Genomic DNA, 21,284 nt, shown 5'->3' on the forward strand with positions numbered 1-21,284 from the left:
TGTTGCACGCGCAAACGCCTCCGGCACCTTACATTCTTTTCAACCGATTTCTGTGACAGGCTGCTGCCCTTCGTTCATCAGCGTCTTCACTGCCGCTCTTTCTATTCAAACACGACAATATCAAGTCGAACCTATTCACGGTCACGCACGTGTCGATCACGAAGTCGCGCTGGTCACTTTATATCAACCTCTTGCCTCGCTGCAATCTTCGTCCGATCACCGGCATCGTCACAGCCTAATTCGCAGCGCTCTCCCCTTCAGACGCGCCCCAAACCACCGTCAAGATGGGACATAATCATCTGCATCTCCACCGGCGTCAAGATGATGGCCAGGGCGGTCTGACAACAATCAATGGCGTTGTCTACTCGGTCACATATGTCACAGCCTCTCCCACGTTTGATGGCGTTATTGGCGGCTTCACAACGTTGGACCCGGATACTCCCACAGCCTCCGCAGCCCAGAACACCGCGACAGCGTCCGCCAGCAACAACATCGCAGCTCCTGCAAGTATACCGAATGCTGCTACTGCCGGTCCTGACACCACCTCCTCGTCTGCCAGTCTTCCGCTCGCGGCCCCAACCGAACGTCTGAGCACGAGCCTCAGCTCCAGTGCGAGCCCTTCGAGGGCTTCGAACGCTGCAGCATCGGCCACCTCTTCTACGTCAACTTCTAGCTCCTCGACAAGCGATCCCGGCATGTCAACCGGTGCGAAGGCGGGGATTGCCATCGGTATAATTGCTGCTATTGGCTTGATTGCTGCTTTGGCCCTGTTCTGCATCGGCAAGAAGAAGAAGCAACAAAGAGAGCAGGAAGCACGAGACGTAGACGAGAAGAAGACCTTCGGCGCGACACGAAATGCAATCAATATGCAGAACAGCCCAGCAATCAGCACTGCTGGCCCGGCTCCTCGTCTCAGCATTCGTCCCATGTCCCGCAATCTGCTTGGCGATTTTGGCTTCGGTGGTAACAGGAGGAGTGCTGGTAACATGCTCAACACAGTAGCAGAAAACGGACCTCGCTCTGGCTCGCCAGGACCCCAGAACCGTGCACGAACGCCAGTCGAGAATCCTTTCGCAGACCCAAAGAACCCCTTCGCCGATCCCGAGAAGGCTGGTCCGATGGGTGCTCCTATGGGTGGTCCGATGGCAGGCACTGCCAGAAAAGCGGCTCCTCCTATGGCACCACTTGCACCACCAACAGCTCCCAACACAGATCGCATTGCTTTCACAGGATCTTGGCCTACCGCACCTGCCGGCTACGATGCCCCAACTGCACCTCAACTGCCACCACAACCGAAGCCGCTCGCTCTGCCACCCAAGCCGACTCCAGCACCGATTCCAGCACCTTTGCCGACTGCTAGATCCGAAATTGACTTGCCCATCATGGGAGCAACACCTTCCCTAGCCCCATCCTCACCAGGCATGTCCGGCGCGGCTGCCCTTGGAGGCGCTGCTCTGGCTACAGGTGCTGCAGCCGCGGTCATGGCCAACAAGAAGAGCGAACCTCGTCCTGACCAGAACCGCCCGGAGCCCAATGAGGCACCAAAACAACGCCCCATGGAGCAGCCCAGGCCAGAACGCAATGAAGCGCCGCGTGAGGCGCCCAAGGATGTGCTGCCTTCTCCAGGACCTGCTCCATCTCCAGCATTTGCCGCTGCCAGCGGCCCTCCAGGCTCGCCGAACCCAAGTGTGGCAAGCAGCGCGGCAAGTCAGCAGGGTGGCAATGTCTACCGCGTGCTCATGGACTTCGTACCCTCCATGGACGACGAACTTGAGCTGAAGTCTGGTCAATTGGTCCGCCTGCTTCACGAATATGATGACGGATGGGTACGTGTTCCTCCCTGATACTTTCACCAATGCTGACAAAGACAGGCCCTCTGCATCAAGCTCGACCGCTCACACCAAGGTGTTGTCCCACGAACATGCCTCGCTGCCAAGCCGAGCAAGCCTAAGCCATCCCATCTCGGCCAGTATGCTCGCGGACCTGGTGGCAATGGTCGCGACAGCCCAGCTGGTGGCCGCCCACAGTCTCCTGCAGGTGATCCTCGCGGTCGCAACAGCCCCGCTATGGGTCGTCCGATGTCGCCAGGTATGGGTCGCCCAATGTCGCCTGGCATGGGCGGTCGTCCAATGTCTCCAGCAGGCGGTCGAGGCCCCATGCGTCCCATGTCACCAGCTGGCGGGCGTGGACCAAATCGCGGTCCCCCTAGAGGCGACCGTCCCATGAGCCCAGCAGGCTCTTACAATCAAGCCCCGCGACCTCTCTCCCCAGGTCCCATGCGTGGCCCAGGCCCCAAGCGAAGCCAGTCCCCTGGTCCGTATGGTGCAGCTGGACCTCTCCCTATGCCCAGCGCGCCTCAACGACGCCGTAGCAACTCTGCCAGTGCGATGGGCTTCCAAGACCGCCGCATGGCCCCTTCTGGACCGTCTAGATTAGGTCAGGGTCGGCCGATGAGCCGGCTGGCATGGGTATGGCTATCTAATGATCTGCGATGATCGACTACTTTTCTGCTAGCGAGCGGCAATTTGCTTTGAGGACTTGTATATACACCAGACATGCAAGGTTGAATACTACAGCGATTCAGACCACGTTGAGAAGAGAAGCAAGCTTTTAATGGACAACGACTCGTAAATATTTGCGGAGTATATAGAGAGGGAGCCACTGGCTGGCGTGGCTTCCGAAATCCAACATCGCTGTGTGCTGCCGGAACCCTTCTGAAGACACACATAGCTTCCGTCTTTCCAATCCAAGCTCGTGAAGTGCTAATGATCTGTTTGCGCTTACATTCCACTCTCCCAGAGTTTCGTGGAGCATCGCGGGTGTTGGCATTCTGTCTTAACGAGGCATGGATCAAACGGATCGTGCTTACCTATTTATTGCTTGGCGCGTGTAGAGACCTCCATCCGTTCGAGACTCAACATAGTACTCTACGTTTCTATGTATAAGCTCGACGACAGGGCGTGATTCGACAATCTTCCAGCAGGGCATGGTTACAGTCGTGCTATGCGGTCGACCCAGCAAACGACTGTCTGACTCGAAAGGATGACCACGATGACGACTTAAGCGGCCAAGTGGTGAACCAGCTTCTATCGAAAACGTCTTGCACTAACAGCCTCACTACTCTGTCTTTCACAACAAGCTCCATAATGTCTCTCATAACTACGACAGTAGCATCTGATACTTCCACTCGCTCTCCGGCACATCCTGATACCTGATCGCCGTCGGATGCTTCTTCCTTGCGGGTAGCACTCGTCGAATGTACAGGTCTCCTACATCCACAGCCTCGTACTTCTTGCCCTCATCACCTATACAGCAGTCCAGAACATCGACTGTGGCGTCGAGATCAGGCGTCAAGAAGAACGGCAACGAGTATCGCGCCTGGCCGGTCTTATTCCGCACTCGATGCACTGTTGCTGGGAAGATGCCATTGCTCTGCCGCTCCAAATACTGGCCGACGTTGCATACAAATGTGCCTGGCTGCGGTGGCGCATCAACCCACAGACCGTCTTGGTTCAGCACTTCGAGCGCTGTCACATTGTCCTGTAACACCAGCGTGAGCCAGGAGAAGTCTGAATGTGCGCCTAAGCCGACGCTGTTGGCGTCTTCATCTACGGGAGTTGGTGGGTAGTACAGCGGCCGCATGCCGGTTATCGGGAACTCTGTCATGGCGTTAGCTGACCCCTTCTTAGAGCTCACCTCGGTCTGCTACACTCACTGAACATCGAATCGAATGCAGTCTCTTCCTGGTCGAATGCCAGTGCCAGGATTTTGACGAGCTTCATCGCCAATGGGAAGACCAAATTGTAATACTGGTACACGCCCTCTCTCCACCAAGGTGCTTTCTCCGGCCAGATGTTTTGCGATTGTGTGACACCGTATGGCGGCTGTTTGCCTGTCTTCTCGGTGTAGCGTTGCTCAGCATCTATGAAGCAGTCACCCATCGTAAAGGCCTCTTTTACATCTATCGCCCGTCAGTGCCTGGCGACAGCAGTGCCTGGATCCTCAAGCCTTACCTCCCTTGGTCCGTGGATCAAGCTTGGTCTCGCCCATTGGCTCATAGCCGCGAATTGCCGGGTTCTTCTGCGAGTGTGCGTCCATTTTGGTTTCGAGGTCGAGGGCGAAGAACCGTTTCAATAAAGCAAAGACATCCGACATTGCTGATTCAGGAATCCCGGTGTTCTTGATGTAGAAGAAACCACATGATGAACAGGCGTCGTGTATCTTCTTCGCAATTGCTTCACGCTGCTCCAGGTTGCCATCGATGTTGGCAATGTCAATGGTAGGGATGGAGGTGAAGCCCGTAGGATTGTCCGCTACTTTGCGGTATGTTGCTTCCTGCACGTTACGACTCAACACTGTTCTTCTTACGGTATACAGACACGACTTACCGTCCCGGAGTGGAAGTAGACATACTTGCTACTGTCCTATACATTGTCTCAGTCGGCGCGACCCCGGATTTGACTGATGCCCACCTCATAGCCTGACGGCGGTATAGCGGACGTGCTGCTGAGAACTTCTGTCATAGTGATGGCCTGGTCAAGATCGCGCTTCGCGACTACTTCTGCGGCTGAATATCACTGGACTCAGACGACTTATCTCGAAGTACGTGTTCCGATTACCGAACTCCAACTCGTGGGGCATCAAGAGCACAAGTCCGACCCTCGTGGTTGTGTCCCACGACCATTCCGTGGGAACCGTGTGCGACGGCAATCGCTCAAACGCCGTGGCAGACTCCAAAATCGACCTTCTCGCTGCTTTGATTGGCTTTACGCTATCTACTACCCCCGAGGGTATCCCTAGTGTACTCGCTAGTGGTAGCGGGCATGCCCGCTTCTTCCGCATATCAGACCCTTTAGTCTGAATGTGGTATACGCCCACAGATCTGGTGGGGAGACCACGATAAAGTACCTGGTCGACGTTCGCCTTCAAAGTCGAGACCCCTCCCGGAAGAGTCTGGACGGTGTATCTGTTGGGCTGCACACGACCTTGGCCAACCCTGCAACATCCATAAGAGATAAGACCTCCTGCTTTGACGGTCGCAGAGGTTCATCTTCGCTTTCAACAGTCACCCGTCATGGCGCTGTCCATCTCTTACTATGCGAAGAATATCTTCGCCTCGTCATATGGCGCAGAGCGACCAGAGTTCTTCCTCTGGTATCCCAAGGGCACATCAAGCAGCGAAAAGAAGCTGCTTCACAAAATCGACTTCTTCATTCTGAGCTATGGCTGTCTGGCTTACTTCACCAAGTGGCTTGATCAGAGCAATCTGTCCAATGCCTACGTCAGGTAAGTTCTCATCACCCGCATCGCAGGGCGGCCTCCACGAAAATTTCACGACTGACTAATCCTTCCTCTTGCGCAGTGGTATGAGAGAAGACCTCAGCATGTTGGGCACCGAGTTCAACCTGGCAGTCACCTGCTTCCAAGTTGGTCAGATCTTGGGACCTATCCCTGCGAACCTGCTGCTCTCGCGCATCAGACCGCGTATGCTGTTGCCAGGTCTTGAATTCTTGTGGGGTGCTTTGACGATTGGGACGTATGCTGTCACGTCTCCGTCGCAGCTCTACCCCATCCGCTTCTTCGTTGGTCTACTTGAAGGCTCTTGCTTCGTTGGTATCCAGTACTGTCTTGGTTCGTGGTACAAGCGAACAGAAATCGGCAAAAGGACTGCCATCTTTGCTTGCGCCGCCTACGTTGGGACAATGGTCAGTGGCTACCTGCAGTCCGCCATGATCGCCAACATGGATGGTCGTAACGGTCTGGAAGCATGGTAAGTCTTTTCCAGCAGCGCCCTCCCTGGCCAGGTTCTAACAGATGCAGGCGATGGGTTTTCATCTTCGATGGAATCATCACCGTTATCGTCGCGATCTACGGCTACATTTTCTTCCCTGGTAAGTCTATCCGCTCTTCGTGAGCCCAGGTCATCAGTCTCCCGGGGATTGTTCTCAGTTCAGCACGAGGGATGCGTGTTTCTGGTGTTGTCTCGCATGACCTTCATAGTTCTCTTCGAGGCGCTTCATATTTCTCTGGGCCATCTCTGAAGTTCTTCTGGGGGCTAGTTGACGATTGCCTGACATCGAGTTCAACTCCTCCTCGTATATGACTTGAGAATCCCTCAAATTCCTGTCCCAGGCTGACCAATACCGGCAGATACACCATACAACACCGAGGCCTTCTATCTAACTGCCGATGAGAAAGCCAGGTGTGTCGAGCGCCTGGTCGAAGACGGCCGTGAGGAGACCAGCAACTTCAACTGGGCACTGTTTAAGCGAGCTTTTGGAGGCTGGAAGATCTACGTCTTAACCATACTTTTCTGCTTCTGGAACACCACTGTCGGGAAGGTCGCGAACACTGTCGCACAGCTGTTCTTCAAGAACGACCCTAACCACAAGTGGTCGCTGTATGAGGTCAACAACATCCCAACGTCCATCAATGGTTTCAATATTGTCTGCATTCTGCTCTTCAACGTTTATGTCGACGCGACAGGCAAGCGCATGAACGCCGTTGCTCTCAATCTAGCCATCCTCATCTTCGGCACTATCTGCCTCATCGCCTGGAACATTCCCCTAGGCTTACACATCGTCTCGTACATGTTCGCAGGTCTCGATGGTCCCCTGTCGCCAATCTACTACTCATGGGCCAACATTCTGTGTTCAGGGGACGCTCAGGTTCGCGCTTTCACACTGGCGTGTATGAACAGCTTCGGTGCTGCAGTTGCGACTCTCATGCAGCAGTTTGCGTACCCTGTCACGGACGCGCCAGAGTTCGCCTTGGGGTATCGGGTCAGTCTGGGACTTATCATCGGCATGTGTTTGTGGGTCTGTGTCGTCCGCATTTGCGAGATCCGGGCCGTCAACAAGGACGCACGGGCCGAAGAGACTTCTGAGTCGGAGATTTCCACTGAGCCGGTGCAGAGGATTGGCGTGAACGCTGAGACCAAGGTCTAATGCAGGGTCGTTCTCTTGGCTACCTGCGCGGAATGGCGGAAGGGACTGGCTGGGGCGGGCTTTGGGCACTTGTCAAGGCAGCTATCTAGCTCGATGGCGGTGTCTTCTGCTGCCTTCGCCAGGGCGCATAGAAGCTCAACTTTGAATCATCTTGCAATCTGTAAATTGCCACAACAGACCTACCTCGTGAACCATACTCCGTCGTATAGCCTTCGGGCCAAGCCCTCACTACCATAGCCCACGTGGGGGGGAGTTCGTATTGAAGGTTCCGCTGGGGGCCACATCGCGATAAGGCTACATGACCCGTCGAGGTCTAGTCCCTTTACTACTTCGATTGTCCTGATCCAGCTCACAGGCGTCAAGAACATCTCTCGCGCGTACTGAGGTCGGCATAGAGTCGGACACCCAATCATATCATCCATCAAATACGCAACAATAGTTAATCGCAAACAATCCCAGATCTCGACATTCAGCGGCTGACCTGGGTCCCGGTCCCGTCCTGGTACCCATGCCCAGGATATTTCCCTGCTAGCTTACATATATCATGGCAACAACAACAAGCACTACCACGCCGACCACCATCGTCGATGACCTAGCTACACCACCCTTAAACTCGCCTCCGGCAACGGTACCGTCAACCGGCGCATCAAAACCACACCCATACGCACCGCCCTCCCCTCGGAAATCCCCATAATCGATATTTCCGGCCTCTTCAGCCCTTCTCTCTCCGCCCGCCAGTCCGTCGCCGCCCAGATCCATACCGCCGCAACAACAAATGGCTTCATGTACATCCGCAATCACAATATCCCCGCCTCTATCCCCTTAGCGGCCTATGACCAACTACTGACCTTCTTCCGCCAACCCCTGGAAACCAAGCAGAAAGCGAGCGTGAAGTTCTCGAAATACTACAACGGCTACAAAGCGCCCAACAGCCAGCAGATCAACGCGAATGAGAGCGTTGATGTACGGGAGACGTTCTCGTGGACGTATGACCCCGTGTATGACCCTGACGTGGCGGATGTGGATGCCATCCCAGAGGCGATTGCGAAGTATTTGAGGTCGGAGGAGTTCCAGTGGGAGGCGACAGCGAACCTGCCGGGGTTCAAGGACGCGATCGTTGAGTATTGGCGGGCGTGTTTGGCATTGGCGAGGGTGTTGGTCAGGGGATTTGCGTTGAGTTTGGGGCTGGAGGAGGGGTTCTTTGATGAGAAGTTCACACATCCAGATGCGGCGCTGGCGTTGAATTATTATCCGCCGATTGAGAAGTCGGCAACAAAGAGGGGAGACGGTGAGAAGGGGGAAGATGTCAGTATCGGCTCGCACACGGACTTCCAGCTCTTCACGATCCTATGGCAGGACGATGCCGGCGGGCTGCAGATGCTGGATCGGGAAGGTCAGTGGTTGCATGCGCCGCCGATTGAGGGCACGTTTGTGGTGAACTTTGCGGATTATATGCAACGTATCACGAATGATCGGTATGTTAGTACGGTGCATCGCGCGCAGAACTTCTCGGGGAAGGAGAGGATTAGTATGCCGTTCTTCTTTGGGTTTAATCGGGAGCAGAGTTGTGGTGTGTTGGATTGTTGTGTGGGTGAGGATGGGGTGCGGAAGTATGAGGAGATTGGATGTGATGAATGGGTGAGGAGGAGGGTAGAAGCTATGCATCGGAAGTAGCGAGGGTTGTCGCTGCCACATCGTCTGAAGGAGCGAACGGCCAAAGATCTTCATGGAACGATCATTCATTGCTCGCTAATCACTATCGCTACAGCGTTTATCTGTGTTGGGGTATCTCATCGTAAGATTCGTGAACCGTGCTGACCCTTCGCGCCATCCGTGACAGCATCCAGGGTTTGTGCTGTACTGCTCTGTTGCCATCCGTAAACGCCATCACTGATATGTAACGCACTCCTGAAACCTTAGATGCTGCTAATCGTAATGTTGATACAGTGCCGCTGCATTGCCAGCCGTCTCCGAAGATCGGCTCGAGCTCATATTGCAGGAGAATCACGATAACTCCCTAAGCGTAGCCTTCTGCATCATGCAGTCGCGACATTCGGGCAGACCAACGGGGAACCGTGAGCCATAGGTAGTGCCTTCCTTCTTGACGAGAAAAGGCGGCAGTCACTCTGTCGAGACTCTCCCTGCCGCCGATAAATCATGTCAGTTGGATCCTGGCACTCCATTGACCCCTCGCCATTCACGCTTCTGCCAGTGTGAGTTCTCGGTCTCAATCGTCCTCAATCAACAACGCACTCGAGCATAGCAGAATTCTCCAAGGCTTAGCCTCTCAACATACTATCTCTCGTGCGTGTTCTTGATCGACTGGCATCTCTGGCTGGGAATACCGGGCATGCTGGCATGTGGATCGACGGGAAATGCGTCTGAGTCTACTGGAGACAGTGCGTTACTCCATAAACTCGCCTCAAGCCCAACCATGGGGGCATCTGGCAAGCTGTTCAGTCTGCCTTGAGTTGGCAAGTCCTGCGAGCCTTGCATCAGCGGCACAATGGCTGCTTTGCGAATTCATTGTCGTTTCGGAGGTAATAATGCACATTGCTTTTCGATTGGTTTGCTTTTCGATTGTTTTTGGTCTCTTTCTCAGTGCAGTATTCTCAGTTCGCTGGTCGGCGTCTCTGTCGGGGCTGCGCTCCGACTGGCGTTGCCATGGGCGCTTCGCCGGCTTTCGTTGAGCATCGGCTCAATGTCGTTTGTCTTTTTTGTCAGTTTTTGGGATTTCGATCTTTTTTTTGGTAGCGCCTGGAGGCACATATTCCACTTCTCTCAATTTCGCTGCTCACTCACGTCGAAGAGACCACAACGCCTCGGGGCCGAACCATAAGGTCGCTCTCCGACAGATGATAGAGCTTCAGGACGTGCTGGCGCCGCTTAGGGCTCATATCAGGATCAAGGCCTCGAGTTCTGATCTCTCCAGGAATCCAAGCTTTGTTGCTCTGATACAGCGTAACGTTGCCGCGCTTCTTCAGCTCTATTGCGGCATTCTGATACTCATTGTGCTCCTCGAAGGTCATGGGATCTGCATAGTATTGCACGACAAACGCGCCCTTCTTGTCGAAGTCCTTGGCGTTGTCGAGAGTGATGTCAGCCTTGTCCTCGGGTGTGGTGCGCTTAGGCGTCTGAGGAGGCTTTGGCGGATCAGAGCCGTCGTCGCCGCCCGAGACTGGTATGCCACTAGGAGCCGGAGCCGTCGCAGTGATCTTTGCTGGCGTGCATTTCGATGTGGTGGTCACCTTCCCGGACTTGCCACCACGGGCACTGGTTCCGTTGCATTTGCCATCGCTTGCCTCGCGTGGCCCGTCAGTCGAAGACCATGTAGTCATAACGGCAAGTGCATCTGCCGCTAGCTGGGCCGACGATAGATGAGCTGTAGATGAAGAGTTTGCGATCGGACCACCAATCAAGTCCAAGTCTGATGTCTCTGACAGGGGTCTGGAGTGAGCCTGAGCAGGAGAGTCCGGGTTGAGCTGTGAGTCAACACCTCTCCCATTGGCAACAAATGGCTTAGTGCTTGACAAAGCCTTCTTGTCACGTTGCCCAGAAGCACTAGCTTCAGCTACAGGCAATGCGCCTTTAGCGGGGCTATCAGTAATTGCAGGCGTAGAAATCGCTGGAATGGGCTTAGCAAGAACGCCGCCAGTGGTCGATGGTGAGAATGACACAGGTCGTCCAGGTTCCGGGCTCAGTTGCACCTCGCTGCTGAGAGATGTCGTCGAACTCACGGGACTGGGCGGTTCGGTGGCAGAGCTGGGCGAAAGACTCGACCGCGAGGTTCTGCTGCTAGCACTGGACGGAGATGGTGGAGGCAGTTGCTGGATGCTGGCAATCACGAATGGTGTCCTTGACGCCGTCGATTCTGCGGACGGTCGCAGCTTCTTCGTAGGAAGAGGATCGATCGGACCGTCAGCACCATCCGTGTCACGCTTTCGCTTCGTAGATGCGCCAGTGGCCATAGATGCTGGCAGCTTGATTGGGACTGGCATGTTTGGCTCGGCCAGCGTTCGACGGGACCTAGCAACAGCTTTCGGCCTATCTGAGTTTGCAGAGGGGACATCGCCCTCGTCAGGAGCAAGTGCCGAAGACGTGCCGACCTTGTTCTTCACCGCCTCAAGTACCGGCACCTTACGAGCAGGCATGATATCCTCTGAGGCATCGGAATCGTCGTCGCGCTTTCGTTTCAGGGACTCTGCGGTCATGATCTTGGTCGGTGACGCCTCAGTGGAACGCTTATCAAGTCATGATTGCTTCGCGAGCAGCTCGTCGCCGATAGTATCATCACCGACCTCTTGCTTGCGCTTCTTACTCGGTTGCTCCGCAGCAGGCTCGTCGCTGGGCGATTCGTCGCCGGAGTCTTGCTTGCGCTTCTTGCTAGTTGCATCAGAGACCTTCTCGACCAAGGCTTTCTCCCCAGATGGAGAGGACTTCGGGCTGACCTTACTGGTCACTTTGGCATCGCCGGACTTGCAGTTTCTCTTGCGATTGGCGAGGACCGCGGCTTTTTTCTCCATCATTTCCTCCTTCAACTTTTGCTCCTTCATCTTTGCCTCCTGCAACTTGGCCTCCTGCAACTTGGCCTCCTGCAACTTGGCCTCCTGCAACTTGGCCTCCTTCATCTTTTCCATCTTCATCTTTCGTTCCTTCATCTTCGACTCTGGTACGCACGAGTCAATGACACACTGATAAAACTTCTTGTCTTCACCGTCCGGAGCCAAGGGCAGAGCGTTCATGAGTTCCTCATACTCCTTCTCATCAGAGATCGTGTGCCCGTCCTCGCTGAACAGGCCGTGGAAATCGAGCTTGTTATTCTGCATCAGGGCTTTGATGCCTCGAAGGCACGATCGCTTGAGCTGCTCAAACTTGCCGAGAGCCTGCCATTTGGCATCGTCGTCTCGTTTTGCTGCCAGCGAAGCCCCATACTCCTCGTATGTCCTCTTATCATATGATACGGGATGATAGAATGCACATGATCTCCCTTTCGGTGGCTTGCATCCGTCCTCGGCATCATAGTATCGGCACAAGGTTCCATTCGAATTAGCTCGGGCGATCGCATCGAGTTGCTGGTCATGTTCTTGGCGTCGGTTCCACACCACTGCTCGTTCTCTGCCAGTTCCGTTGACGCCGTCAACGAGTGGGCTGTATCGCTGAGCTGCATCGTTCGCCCACTGGTAGCGCGTCAACTCGTCTGCCATTCTCCAGGCGAATCGTTGTCCTTCTGTCAGAATGACAAAGCCCACCGTGTTCATGAACGCTGCAAGGTATTCGCCGAGTGACTTCTGCGTGCTGTCTTCGTTCTCTCCAGACATCAACGCACATCCTAAACCTCCAGGTAGGTAGTACGGTTGCTTGAAGAAGGCGTTGATGTCGAGGACCAAGCTGGTAAACCTCTTGGTCTCATCAATGATCAAATGTTGATATCGATGCTGAAAATGGATTTGGAACAGGTAAGCCAAGTAATCGTTCGTGATGAGGCAGGGAGATTGAACGACCACTGGTTGACCAGCATTTGGGATTGAAGCTGATTGCGCATAGCGACTGGCGTCGATGTTGTGGCCACCCGCGTAGGGCTGGGGAGTGGTAATTGTCGTATTGCCTTCGGAGTTATTGTGCGACTTGCCTGGCTTGCGATCGCCGTGCTGCTGACCGGATATGCGAAACTTGGATTGCTGGCTGTTGGAGGTATCAGAGATCGACGGAGCACTGCCACTGTCGAACGAGCTGGAGCTGGCGTGACCATCGGGCTTTTTGTCACGATGGCGCTGTCGTGCATTGGGAGAGCCACCACGACCTGAACGATCTTCTTTGACGACCTTCTCATGACGACCAGTGATGGGCGATTGACCCGATTTCTCATCGTTCTTGGCATGACGGCCTGTGGTCGAGGCATGGGTCGGGCTCTCATCGTCTCTGGCATGACGGCCTCTCGCCGGAGGCTGATTCGTTTGCTCGTTGGTCTTGTGCTTGTTGTGGCGACGGCCTTGATCATTGTTGGTGCGCATTCCGCGGGGACCAGTGGGAGTACTTGTTGGTAGACCACTTTTGGGCTCGGTGCGCCGAGAACTTTGAGGTTTGGTAACATTGGTACTATCCGCTAAGACCTGGGTCTTCGCCTTGCCTATGTTGTGTGGAGTCTGACCATTTCGCGCACTGCTGAGTCGCTTCGGATTTTGCTGATGACCTTTTTGGGGCGCAAGCGGACCGTTAAGGCGCTCGTCGAAAGTTCTAGTGTCTTTGGTATGGTTGTTTGAACGAGCCATTGTGTGTGTAACTTGTCCGGATTTTGGGAGGTTGAGAGAGGTGACTTTATGGTCGAGGGCGGCAGAGCGAAGGAGCAAGCTGACTGAGCCGAAGCCGCAACGCGTCGATGATACAAGAAAGGGGTACTGTGTCGACTGAGTTATTGATCGTCACGTTCAAAGCACGTTCCTCGTTCAGTGGCAGAGTTGTCTTTGTTCGTGAAGATCTTGCTTTGCAGCGAATTTTGCGTTGCTACTTGACGGTACGGAGATACGTAGCGCGATTGTTTAGAGCGAGGCGATGGAGGTAGCGTGTCGCAATGTGGCTGTCTCAAACTGTCTGTTGCGTGTAGGCGGTCATCAGAACGTCTGGGTTGAGAGAGGTTCGTGGAAGGACTTGGTAGCGAGAAGAGTTTGCAAGAGTGCGAAGGAGCGGGGATCCGCATGATTTGTTGACCTAGAAACATCACTTGATATTGTTGAAGGTGGGGCGCAAAGGCGGTGTTGTGATATGCGTCCGGCAAGTGAAGGTGTTGAAGTCGTGAAGTGGTTGGCAGGGGTGACGGTGACAGCGCAGGCACGGGCGACAAGGCATTCCAAAGACTCTTTTTTGCAGCATTAATGGCTTGACGATGCCAGAACCACCAACAAGTCCGACAACCAACCAGTCAGTCATGGCAGCGAATGACCGTGCCGCTGTAACCATCGCCGCCAGTCTCGAGCTGATTACGCAGAGCACCCGCTTCAGCTCGGTCGTTCAAGGCTGCAAATACCTTCAAGACATCGCGTTTGACGACACACTCTCGACAGTGTTCACCGACAAGGCCAAGGAAGGCCTCCATTATGCGCTTGAGAGAGCACACGTTCGATTTGAGCTGAGCCAAGTAATGTGAGGACCCGGGGAGACTATGACGTGAGTTGAAAGCCCTTGACGCCGGTGGATTGTATTGTGATCCGTGTGAACTGACTATTTTGCTGCTGTGGTAGGAACTATTGCAGAAGATGGTTGATTTGTACTACGAGGAGCACCCCGAGCAGGCGCGCAAGCAGCAGCATCTCGAGCAGGCGCACAAAAAGGGGTCCCTTGAGCAGGCTCGTAAGGAGGAGCGTCCCGATCAGACGCGCATGGCAACCGGTGTCCTAGTCAACATCTCGACCGAGGCGCTCACTGAGTCAGTACACAATCACATCGCGTCAGAAGGATGGACGGGAGACGACGACACTTTGCTCGCGGAGTACATTGTGTTGATGCTGGTAAACGGCAAGACCCAGACACAGGTCGCTGCTGAGCTCTCTGAGCTGCTTGAAGGTGACCAAGGCACTCTCGACGAGCTCGCCTCGTGGCTCTTTCAACACATCGAATCAGAGCAAGCCAAGCAGGCGTGCAAAGAGGAGCCTCCCGAGCAGGCGCGCAAAGAGGAGCCGTGGTGGAAGAATCGATTCGAGCAAGCGGAACCAGCGGAACCAGCGAATCCAGTGTGCGTCGAGGATGGAAGCCGTGGGAACCATACGTTCTGGATTAGTGGCGCCATGAACTATTACTATGGACGAGAGTGATCTCGAGAGGGACGACGCTGTTCAGTTGGCGCGAAGAAGCGGTATCTGCATCTCAAAGCCTGGGTGAGGTCATAGCTATAGAGCACGGGCGATTGCATGCTCAGTATGATGTCGGACGAGATCGAGTTCCAATACTGTGCCGACAAGACTGTGAGGATGACATACTCGAGGACCTTGCCTGATGTTGCAACGCTGTGCCGAAGTCCACATGACTCGAAACTACCCGAAGCATTGAAGCCGCCATCCGGATTTGAGTTTCTTAGGACTTCGCAACCGCGACCTCTTCAGGAAGCTGGATGAGTTGGCCAGGCGGCGCCTCCAGCTTGTCCAGAATCCACTGTCCCAGAGCGCTACCTTGACGCCGAGCTTGCAATGCCCAGGCTGTGAAGGCTTCCTCATATGCACCGTGGAGGTCCTGCTGAACTTTGAAAAGTAAAGCAAGATAATTAGCGGTTCGATCGTGTCCCTGGTCCAGTGCAACCCGAAACAATCTCTGCGGTAGCGTACGCTTCTCTGGATGCTCCTCCAACGCTATCTCCCATCTCTCCAGCAAGTACAGTAGAATATCGGGACGACCTTCCAGCATGGCAGACTCCATTCCCTGAAACGCTGCGTTTGCAGTCTCTTCGTTCCTTCCCTCTTCACCTGTGTATGCTGGGAGGAAGTCCCCGGTCCCCGTGGCACCTAACAATCCTCCGAACAGAAGCTTGAGAAACGAAAACTTTTGTTCCGTCCAAGGAGAGCCGCGCAGAAGTTTTGGCGGAATTGTGAGCGTGGCAAGGACCGGCGAGTTATTGGATGTGAACTTTGTTGTCTCCTTTACAGCGGCACGCGCACACATCGATCGCGTCGAATAAATCCATGGTCGCAAGGCTCCATCGACTTCGGTGTCCTCGTCGGGATTTGTGTATGCCTCGTAATACGACCTCATGGCGGACTCATCGTGCAGATCTGGTAGCAACAACGCATCGCCTCCCATCTCTTCCCTGTGGGCCTCTCTGTGCCAAGCTTGCACCATTGCGAGGCGGCACAGAACCGGCATGCACGCATCTATTCGAGCCTTAGTACACCAACGGTATCCTAGTATTGTCTCTTGGAGTCTAGCTCGTTCTCGAAAGTCGAGGAGTCGGTACTGTGCTGGACGGAAGTGCTCTTCCTCCACCGCTCGCCTCTCCCAAGTGGTAATATCATCGTCATCTCCCTCTTCTGGCTGAAAGTAGGCGAACAAGATGAGCGTTCGAAAGATTGACTCGTCTGAAAGCGCGCCGTTGAAAGAGCGGCATGTGTTGGCGAGACTCGTCTCTAATGACAGGAAAAAGATGCTTTGGATGAGTTCGGTCGGCAGTCTCTCGAATGGTGACATCTGAGATTCGCTGCTTGCCTGCGATGAGTCCACGTTGTCTTCCACAGTTGGCTGAGATTCAGTGATCAAACTCCTAGTCTGCTCATGTGGTCGGGATGAAAGACCATCTCGCCTTTTCAGCGGCCGTCCACGTTTTCCCGTGCGGTAGGTAGCGGCTGCTGCAGCATCGTCCGAAGCGCGGTGCTTGCGGCCACGTTTGCCGAGCAGGATCATCTGGGGCGCGGCCTGTTTGCTGTGGAGCGGCAGCGCCGGTATGTATGGCGTCCCAGGGTTTGTGTAGGACGGTGTCGTCCTTGAAAATGAAGTTTACGTGACAACTAGAATCAGGCAAATTGAGGCAGCCTATGCCTTGGCAATAGGCGGACGAGGCAGTTCGTCCATAAATCACTGCAACATGCCATTCGCCATGACTAGATCACTTTACGAGTGCTGGCGAGTAAGACTACTAGGATGATGCGTCCTACGGACAGTCATGCACTTGACTAGTAAGGGGATCGAAGTCGTGTTGATGCAGTGGTGCCGTTCGAAGCAGCAATAAGAGTTCGAGGCGAGCGCTTGAAAGCATGCCTTTCGCTTCACAGGACCAGTCGTATCATTTCCCAGTCGCTACCTTTCGCTCGCAAATCTGTCGCCGCACCAGCATCTGGCTTCTCAAATTTTTAGTCATACAACGTATTGCCCCCCAGACCACTCGTGATACCCTTCTGTTTCGATGAGCCTTCGCGCCCAATCTCTCCTGCACAGTGGGGAAGTTGGTGGGGACCTCAGGAGCTTCCGGACCATCCACACCTGGCACGTATGACTTCTGTTTGCCGATATAACCCGTTGCTTGGTACTTTCCTCGTTCCTTGAGCATCTGGAGATATCGATCTGGTTTGAACGCATGGTCAGCTATGTCTGCATCCAAACGTTGTGCGCGTCGACGAAGCCTACCTCTATATTTGCCACACTTCTCTAGATGGTTGACGCCCTCCTTTCTGTAGCATTTGCCAAGCTCTTCAGCAACTAACCGCTTCATCATGATCTGTACCCATTGCTCCCGGATAATGGCGTCTCTGGCGTTGATCACCGCGTCATGATCTTTCATGTCCACATCTTTGAATGTTGGAGGAACCGTCGGTTTATATTTGAGGAAGAGCTCAGATTCGGGAGTAGGCATGTTGCGGAGGTCGCAGCGCAGCGGCTGCCAGGACAGTGGGAGATCGAGGCAATACTGGATTCGCGCAGGACGAAGACGGCCGCAGGCGTACAAACCGAGCGAGGTTGAATATCTGGCGTCGTCTGAGAATATGCTCGGGAGCAGAGTATTTGTTGTGGTCGACTGTGAGCTGCTACAAAGTTGACACCGTTAGAGGCGGGCAGTCAGTCGGCTAGAACTCGAAGCTGCAAGCGCGGGCGGAATTGGAGCACTGGCAAGCAAGCCAAGCTCCACTGAAACTGGAGCTTTCTGATTGGGCACGACGTGTACACATGTAGCTCAGTACCAAGAGCTCGCGACAACTTCTCTACTCCTTGAATCACACGTAGCTAGCTGTCATATGCCAGAAGCGAGGGCTGCTCAACTTGGTACGATGCCCGACCTCCTAGCATATAAGTGCCAAGATTCCCCATCTAATATCATTGAGCTACAAGAAGTACGCACTGCGAACCAGGTACATTCGATCGTTCTGGAGCGCATGCCAAGAGCACGGCGGAGTGAGCTTTTCTGTCTGCGCGGTATGAAGTCCTCCAGATGTGTTGCGCCCGAGTTTCGAGCAGCTACGCGATCCGTATGCGTCTGAACATTCTGTACTGGAGCTGGTGCGCCTTCCAAACGATGCTGCCTCTCATGGCACTCTCACCCAAGCCAAAGTCTGTCAGAGCCCGGCCCAAGATGTGTGCATTGCGGCGAGCATGCTTTTCCACGGCAATTATGGCTAACAGCTCAACCTGCGTCCATCTCTCGAGCCACAGCCGCAAAGTCCTCTCTGTCCATTGACAGCCGCAGGACTTTCACAGTAGCATCCATCTCAGCGAATTCCTTCCCCCTGAGACTGTCTGGACTTCTCATGCCAACAGCCATCGCCTTCGACTGGACCCACAGGCCACGAACATATTCCATTGTCGTCACATTTTCCTTGCCCGGAGTCCCTTGCGGGTTAGGTAAGTCTCTTGCTTCACCAGCTTCGGCGTCAGCCTGAACCTCGGCCTCGGCCGCCCTCTCAGCATCCCTCATAGCCACAAGTCGAAGTTGTCTCGGCTTCCTGCCCTCGAAGATGACCTTCTCTTTCTTCGACTTGGTGATGAAGTTCCGGTGTGTTTCAACTACTGCTAAGTCTTCCAAGTTTGCAAGCCGATACTGTACCTCTTCCCAGCAGGTATTACAGGGACCTGGAACTCGATGTGTGAAGAGCGGGTGCGACATTTTGATCCTGCATGGAGGTCTCTCTGGCATCTCTGGCACCGATTCTGTTGGTAAGTTGCAGTCATCGAGACTGCCGATGGTCGTCCTTGAACTTGGCCGGGTGGATATCGAGTCGGTGAGACTGGGTGTTGCTGATGCTCTTCGGCTTCCTGCTTCTCCGTGTGATGGCGTGGGGCAGCGTTCATCGCATCGAACTGGCTGCTGGCTCTGCATGGCATGCCCACACCCAAGGAAGATTGAGCGTGCACAATAACACATTTTTTACTGCCGCCGCTGCAGTCGCAGTGTCTTCACCTCGTTGCAGCTGAAGAATCTAGGCGAGGGCCTGTGCGATGTCGTTGGCGGCCAGCGAGTTCAGCGGAATGCTCTTGTTTCAGGTCACGGACCAGTCCGAGCGCTGCTCTCTGAAGTCGAATTGCCTGTTCACGATGAAGGTTGGCATGGTGCGCTGCATTTTGCAGTCACCAAGAGAAGCCTCAAAGTTGCGATATGGCGCGTTTGACGCGCAATAGAAGGGGATCAGGAATTCATTGTTCTCAATAGCGCATTGACAAATGCCTTTGTTGTAATGTATGTCTCACTACTGAATGTGCTCCAACAATGCTCGGCGACTGATCCCTTCAAGCTGCTCTCGGCGATGTTTCGGTGCTGCGAGCAGGCAGCTTTGTTTCATGAAATGCAAAACGACTAGTATCGTGTCGACGTGTTCCGTAGACTGGGAAACCTTGATGCCGGAATTCATCATGATGCGCCCTCCGGCGCCAGCACTACAGGCGTACCAGTAGCCGCGAGCGCTTCGCCAACATCTGCACGCTTGTTCGTCCAGTCCTCTTTCTCTTCCTCCTCAATCTCTTTGCCCGTACGCTCGCCCCGTTTCTTCAATTCGAGCTCGTGATCTTTCGCCTTCCGATCCATGTCCGACATCAAGTCTTCCTGCCCCAGGTGTCCACCGCCGCCACCAGATCTCACTGCTTCCGCCACGTCGCCCTCACCTGGTGCTCGCATCTGTTCGCCTTCGAGGTTGCCGTCTTTCGAGTACGGGTGGGCGTCTGATCTTGAGATGTCTTTCTCTTTGAGAGCGCCGGTATCGCCTGCGCCTAGGGCACTCGGCCGTGCTTCGCCGTCGTGCGTGGAGGGAACATCGCCTTTACTGCGTGAGTCGACTTTGGCAGACTGGTCGCTTGTTTGTGCTGCCTGCCTTCGGCGGATGTCTTATCGGCAGGGTTGCCAGCTTGGTTGAGTCCTTGTTGTTGTGTCGGCTGCGATGGGCCGGATGGGTCGAGACCAGACATAGTGCCTGTGGTGCTGTTGGTTGTCCCGTGGCGGTAGGATGCGATCAAAAAGTAGCACTGTCGGTCGGGTTGAAGTCTGCTCTGATCTCTGCAGGAATTTCTTCACGATGCAGGTTGGTCCCAAAGTTGAGTGTGTATGTGTTCAGAAATGCCAGTGCTTACTTGGTCGAAAAAATGTCGAAAGCTACTTTCTCAATGAATCTGTCGAAAACAATTTACTTCCTTATCATGTACTACTGATCTTCAATCAACAAATTTGTGTACATCTATTCCGTAAATGGCTACAGATAATGGTGAAGGAGGGGCCATTCGAAGATCAACTCGTCGGCGGCGCGGCGCCTCACAGACCGCTGACATCACTGTGGTTTGCTTCCGAGCAGGTGCGTCATGATCATCGTTAGAGCTTAGAGCTTGCACCATTAGGGCTACTGCCGGCGCCTGGAAGTCGTAGTAGCGCCCAAAGAACATCATCCGAGTCGTGGTGGCTGCCTTTTTCTGTTGCCTTGCAACCGCTCTATGTGTAGATGGTGCAAGAGCATCTTTCCCCAATGAATGAGGCATGAAATTTGCACTCCTAAGAGGCGCAACGCTATCAGCTCGTCATGATGGGAGACCGAAGTCAAGGACGAATTCAGCTGAAGTATTAGCTGCGCCAGTCGACTCTGAATTAGTCTTGATGCTTCTTCTAAGCTCAGTGCTAGCTTAGCTGATGAGTGAAGCCCCAACAAGAGCCAGTGAAGTAAAGTTCATGACCCTCCCGGACATTTGTCCATGAGCGATTCTGGTCGTCCGTCTCCTAATTCTCGCATCCGCAATATCACAGTCAGCCACATGCCTCGACATCGAGCAGCTCGGCTCCGCTGTCTGATCAGCCTGAAGTGAGTGTGATCAACGTGCCTCCCAGCATACCCATTGACTGACTCTCTCAGGTCTGCCATCTCAATCAGAAGGCGCAATATTCTCCCTTGCTCGCGCTTCCAGCTGAGATTCAGAAATTGATCTGGGATAATCTCACCAACCCTGCCGATCAGTCTATGCTCGCATTGACCTGCAAAGCACAAGCCAGCTTCTACATGAACCTCGGACCTGCCAAGGAACCCAGGTCATCACCCGAGCAGCGCATCAATTTCCTCCTACGTCTCCAGGACTTCTCAGCACACCAGAAGTACAGACTCTGTTTCAAATGCCGCAAGTTCAAGCCACTGGCTAGCGGTTGGGGCGGAATGACCAAGTACTTGAAGAATGCCTCTGTGAACCGGGAAGCTGCGATCAAGGGTCCCAATTGTGTGTCGATCCATTCAATCTCGAGACTGCGCTGACAACAGACCAGGTCCAATCTGCGTCAAGCAAAGTCGCGAGGTTGCGAAACAGACTCGAAAGCTGATCAAAGGTTGATAGTCTCCTCGGACTCGAGGATTCCCGGCAACCGGGCTTGCAACGAACCGAACTTCGAGCTGTCTTATGACCATGCCA

At 54.3% G+C, this 21,284-nt stretch overlaps 10 protein-coding genes across 10 annotated transcripts; 4 read left to right on the forward strand and 6 right to left on the reverse strand.

Annotated features, from left to right (window-relative positions):
• Positions 1-284: 284 nt before the first annotated feature.
• Positions 285-2,495, forward strand: AB675_6660 (uncharacterized protein; the record flags this gene model as incomplete). Its single annotated transcript, XM_018146967.1, has 2 exons — positions 285-1,826; positions 1,872-2,495. 2 exons carry the CDS (start codon positions 285-287, stop codon positions 2,493-2,495), a joined length of 2,166 nt encoding a protein of 721 aa, XP_018003376.1.
• Positions 2,496-3,159: 664 nt separating this feature from the next.
• On the reverse strand, positions 3,160-4,523 carry AB675_6661 (putative 2-oxoglutarate-dependent dioxygenase; the record flags this gene model as incomplete). The annotated part of the gene is made up of 5 exons (XM_018146968.1): positions 3,160-3,659; positions 3,716-3,961; positions 4,014-4,335; positions 4,389-4,424; positions 4,473-4,523. The coding sequence occupies 5 exons, from the start codon at positions 4,521-4,523 to the stop codon at positions 3,160-3,162; spliced, it is 1,155 nt and encodes a 384-aa protein (XP_018003182.1).
• Positions 4,524-5,074: 551 nt separating this feature from the next.
• AB675_6662 (Pantothenate transporter liz1) lies at positions 5,075-8,621 on the forward strand (the record flags this gene model as incomplete). Its single annotated transcript, XM_018146969.1, has 5 exons — positions 5,075-5,286; positions 5,363-5,770; positions 5,821-5,891; positions 6,151-6,814; positions 7,544-8,621. The coding sequence occupies 5 exons, from the start codon at positions 5,075-5,077 to the stop codon at positions 8,619-8,621; spliced, it is 2,433 nt and encodes an 810-aa protein (XP_018003246.1).
• A 1,124-nt stretch (positions 8,622-9,745) lies between these two features.
• AB675_6663 (uncharacterized protein) lies at positions 9,746-11,158 on the reverse strand (the record flags this gene model as incomplete). Its single annotated transcript, XM_018146970.1, has 1 exon — positions 9,746-11,158. One exon carries the CDS (start codon positions 11,156-11,158, stop codon positions 9,746-9,748), a length of 1,413 nt encoding a protein of 470 aa, XP_018003164.1.
• Positions 11,159-11,197: 39 nt separating this feature from the next.
• Positions 11,198-13,216, reverse strand: AB675_6664 (uncharacterized protein; the record flags this gene model as incomplete). The annotated part of the gene is made up of 1 exon (XM_018146971.1): positions 11,198-13,216. The coding sequence occupies one exon, from the start codon at positions 13,214-13,216 to the stop codon at positions 11,198-11,200; it is 2,019 nt and encodes a 672-aa protein (XP_018003433.1).
• Positions 13,217-13,827: 611 nt separating this feature from the next.
• Positions 13,828-14,752, forward strand: AB675_6665 (uncharacterized protein; the record flags this gene model as incomplete). The annotated part of the gene is made up of 2 exons (XM_018146972.1): positions 13,828-14,079; positions 14,195-14,752. 2 exons carry the CDS (start codon positions 13,828-13,830, stop codon positions 14,750-14,752), a joined length of 810 nt encoding a protein of 269 aa, XP_018003556.1.
• Positions 14,753-15,011: 259 nt separating this feature from the next.
• AB675_6666 (NADH-ubiquinone oxido 12 kDa subunit, mitochondrial) lies at positions 15,012-17,274 on the reverse strand (the record flags this gene model as incomplete). Its single annotated transcript, XM_018146973.1, has 3 exons — positions 15,012-16,340; positions 16,816-16,985; positions 17,049-17,274. 3 exons carry the CDS (start codon positions 17,272-17,274, stop codon positions 15,012-15,014), a joined length of 1,725 nt encoding a protein of 574 aa, XP_018003301.1.
• Positions 17,275-18,039: 765 nt separating this feature from the next.
• Positions 18,040-18,519, reverse strand: AB675_6667 (uncharacterized protein; the record flags this gene model as incomplete). Its single annotated transcript, XM_018146974.1, has 1 exon — positions 18,040-18,519. One exon carries the CDS (start codon positions 18,517-18,519, stop codon positions 18,040-18,042), a length of 480 nt encoding a protein of 159 aa, XP_018003503.1.
• Positions 18,520-19,260: 741 nt separating this feature from the next.
• AB675_6668 (uncharacterized protein) lies at positions 19,261-19,811 on the reverse strand (the record flags this gene model as incomplete). Its single annotated transcript, XM_018146975.1, has 2 exons — positions 19,261-19,664; positions 19,694-19,811. 2 exons carry the CDS (start codon positions 19,809-19,811, stop codon positions 19,261-19,263), a joined length of 522 nt encoding a protein of 173 aa, XP_018003161.1.
• A 290-nt stretch (positions 19,812-20,101) lies between these two features.
• Positions 20,102-21,206, forward strand: AB675_6669 (uncharacterized protein; the record flags this gene model as incomplete). The annotated part of the gene is made up of 3 exons (XM_018146976.1): positions 20,102-20,191; positions 20,741-21,095; positions 21,142-21,206. 3 exons carry the CDS (start codon positions 20,102-20,104, stop codon positions 21,204-21,206), a joined length of 510 nt encoding a protein of 169 aa, XP_018003373.1.
• Positions 21,207-21,284: the final 78 nt, after the last annotated feature.

The sequence above is a fragment of the Cyphellophora attinorum genome, assembly GCF_001299255.1.
Source record: "Cyphellophora attinorum strain CBS 131958 chromosome Unknown Contig5, whole genome shotgun sequence".
In the NCBI taxonomy this organism is placed as follows: Eukaryota; Fungi; Ascomycota; class Eurotiomycetes; order Chaetothyriales; family Cyphellophoraceae; genus Cyphellophora; species Cyphellophora attinorum.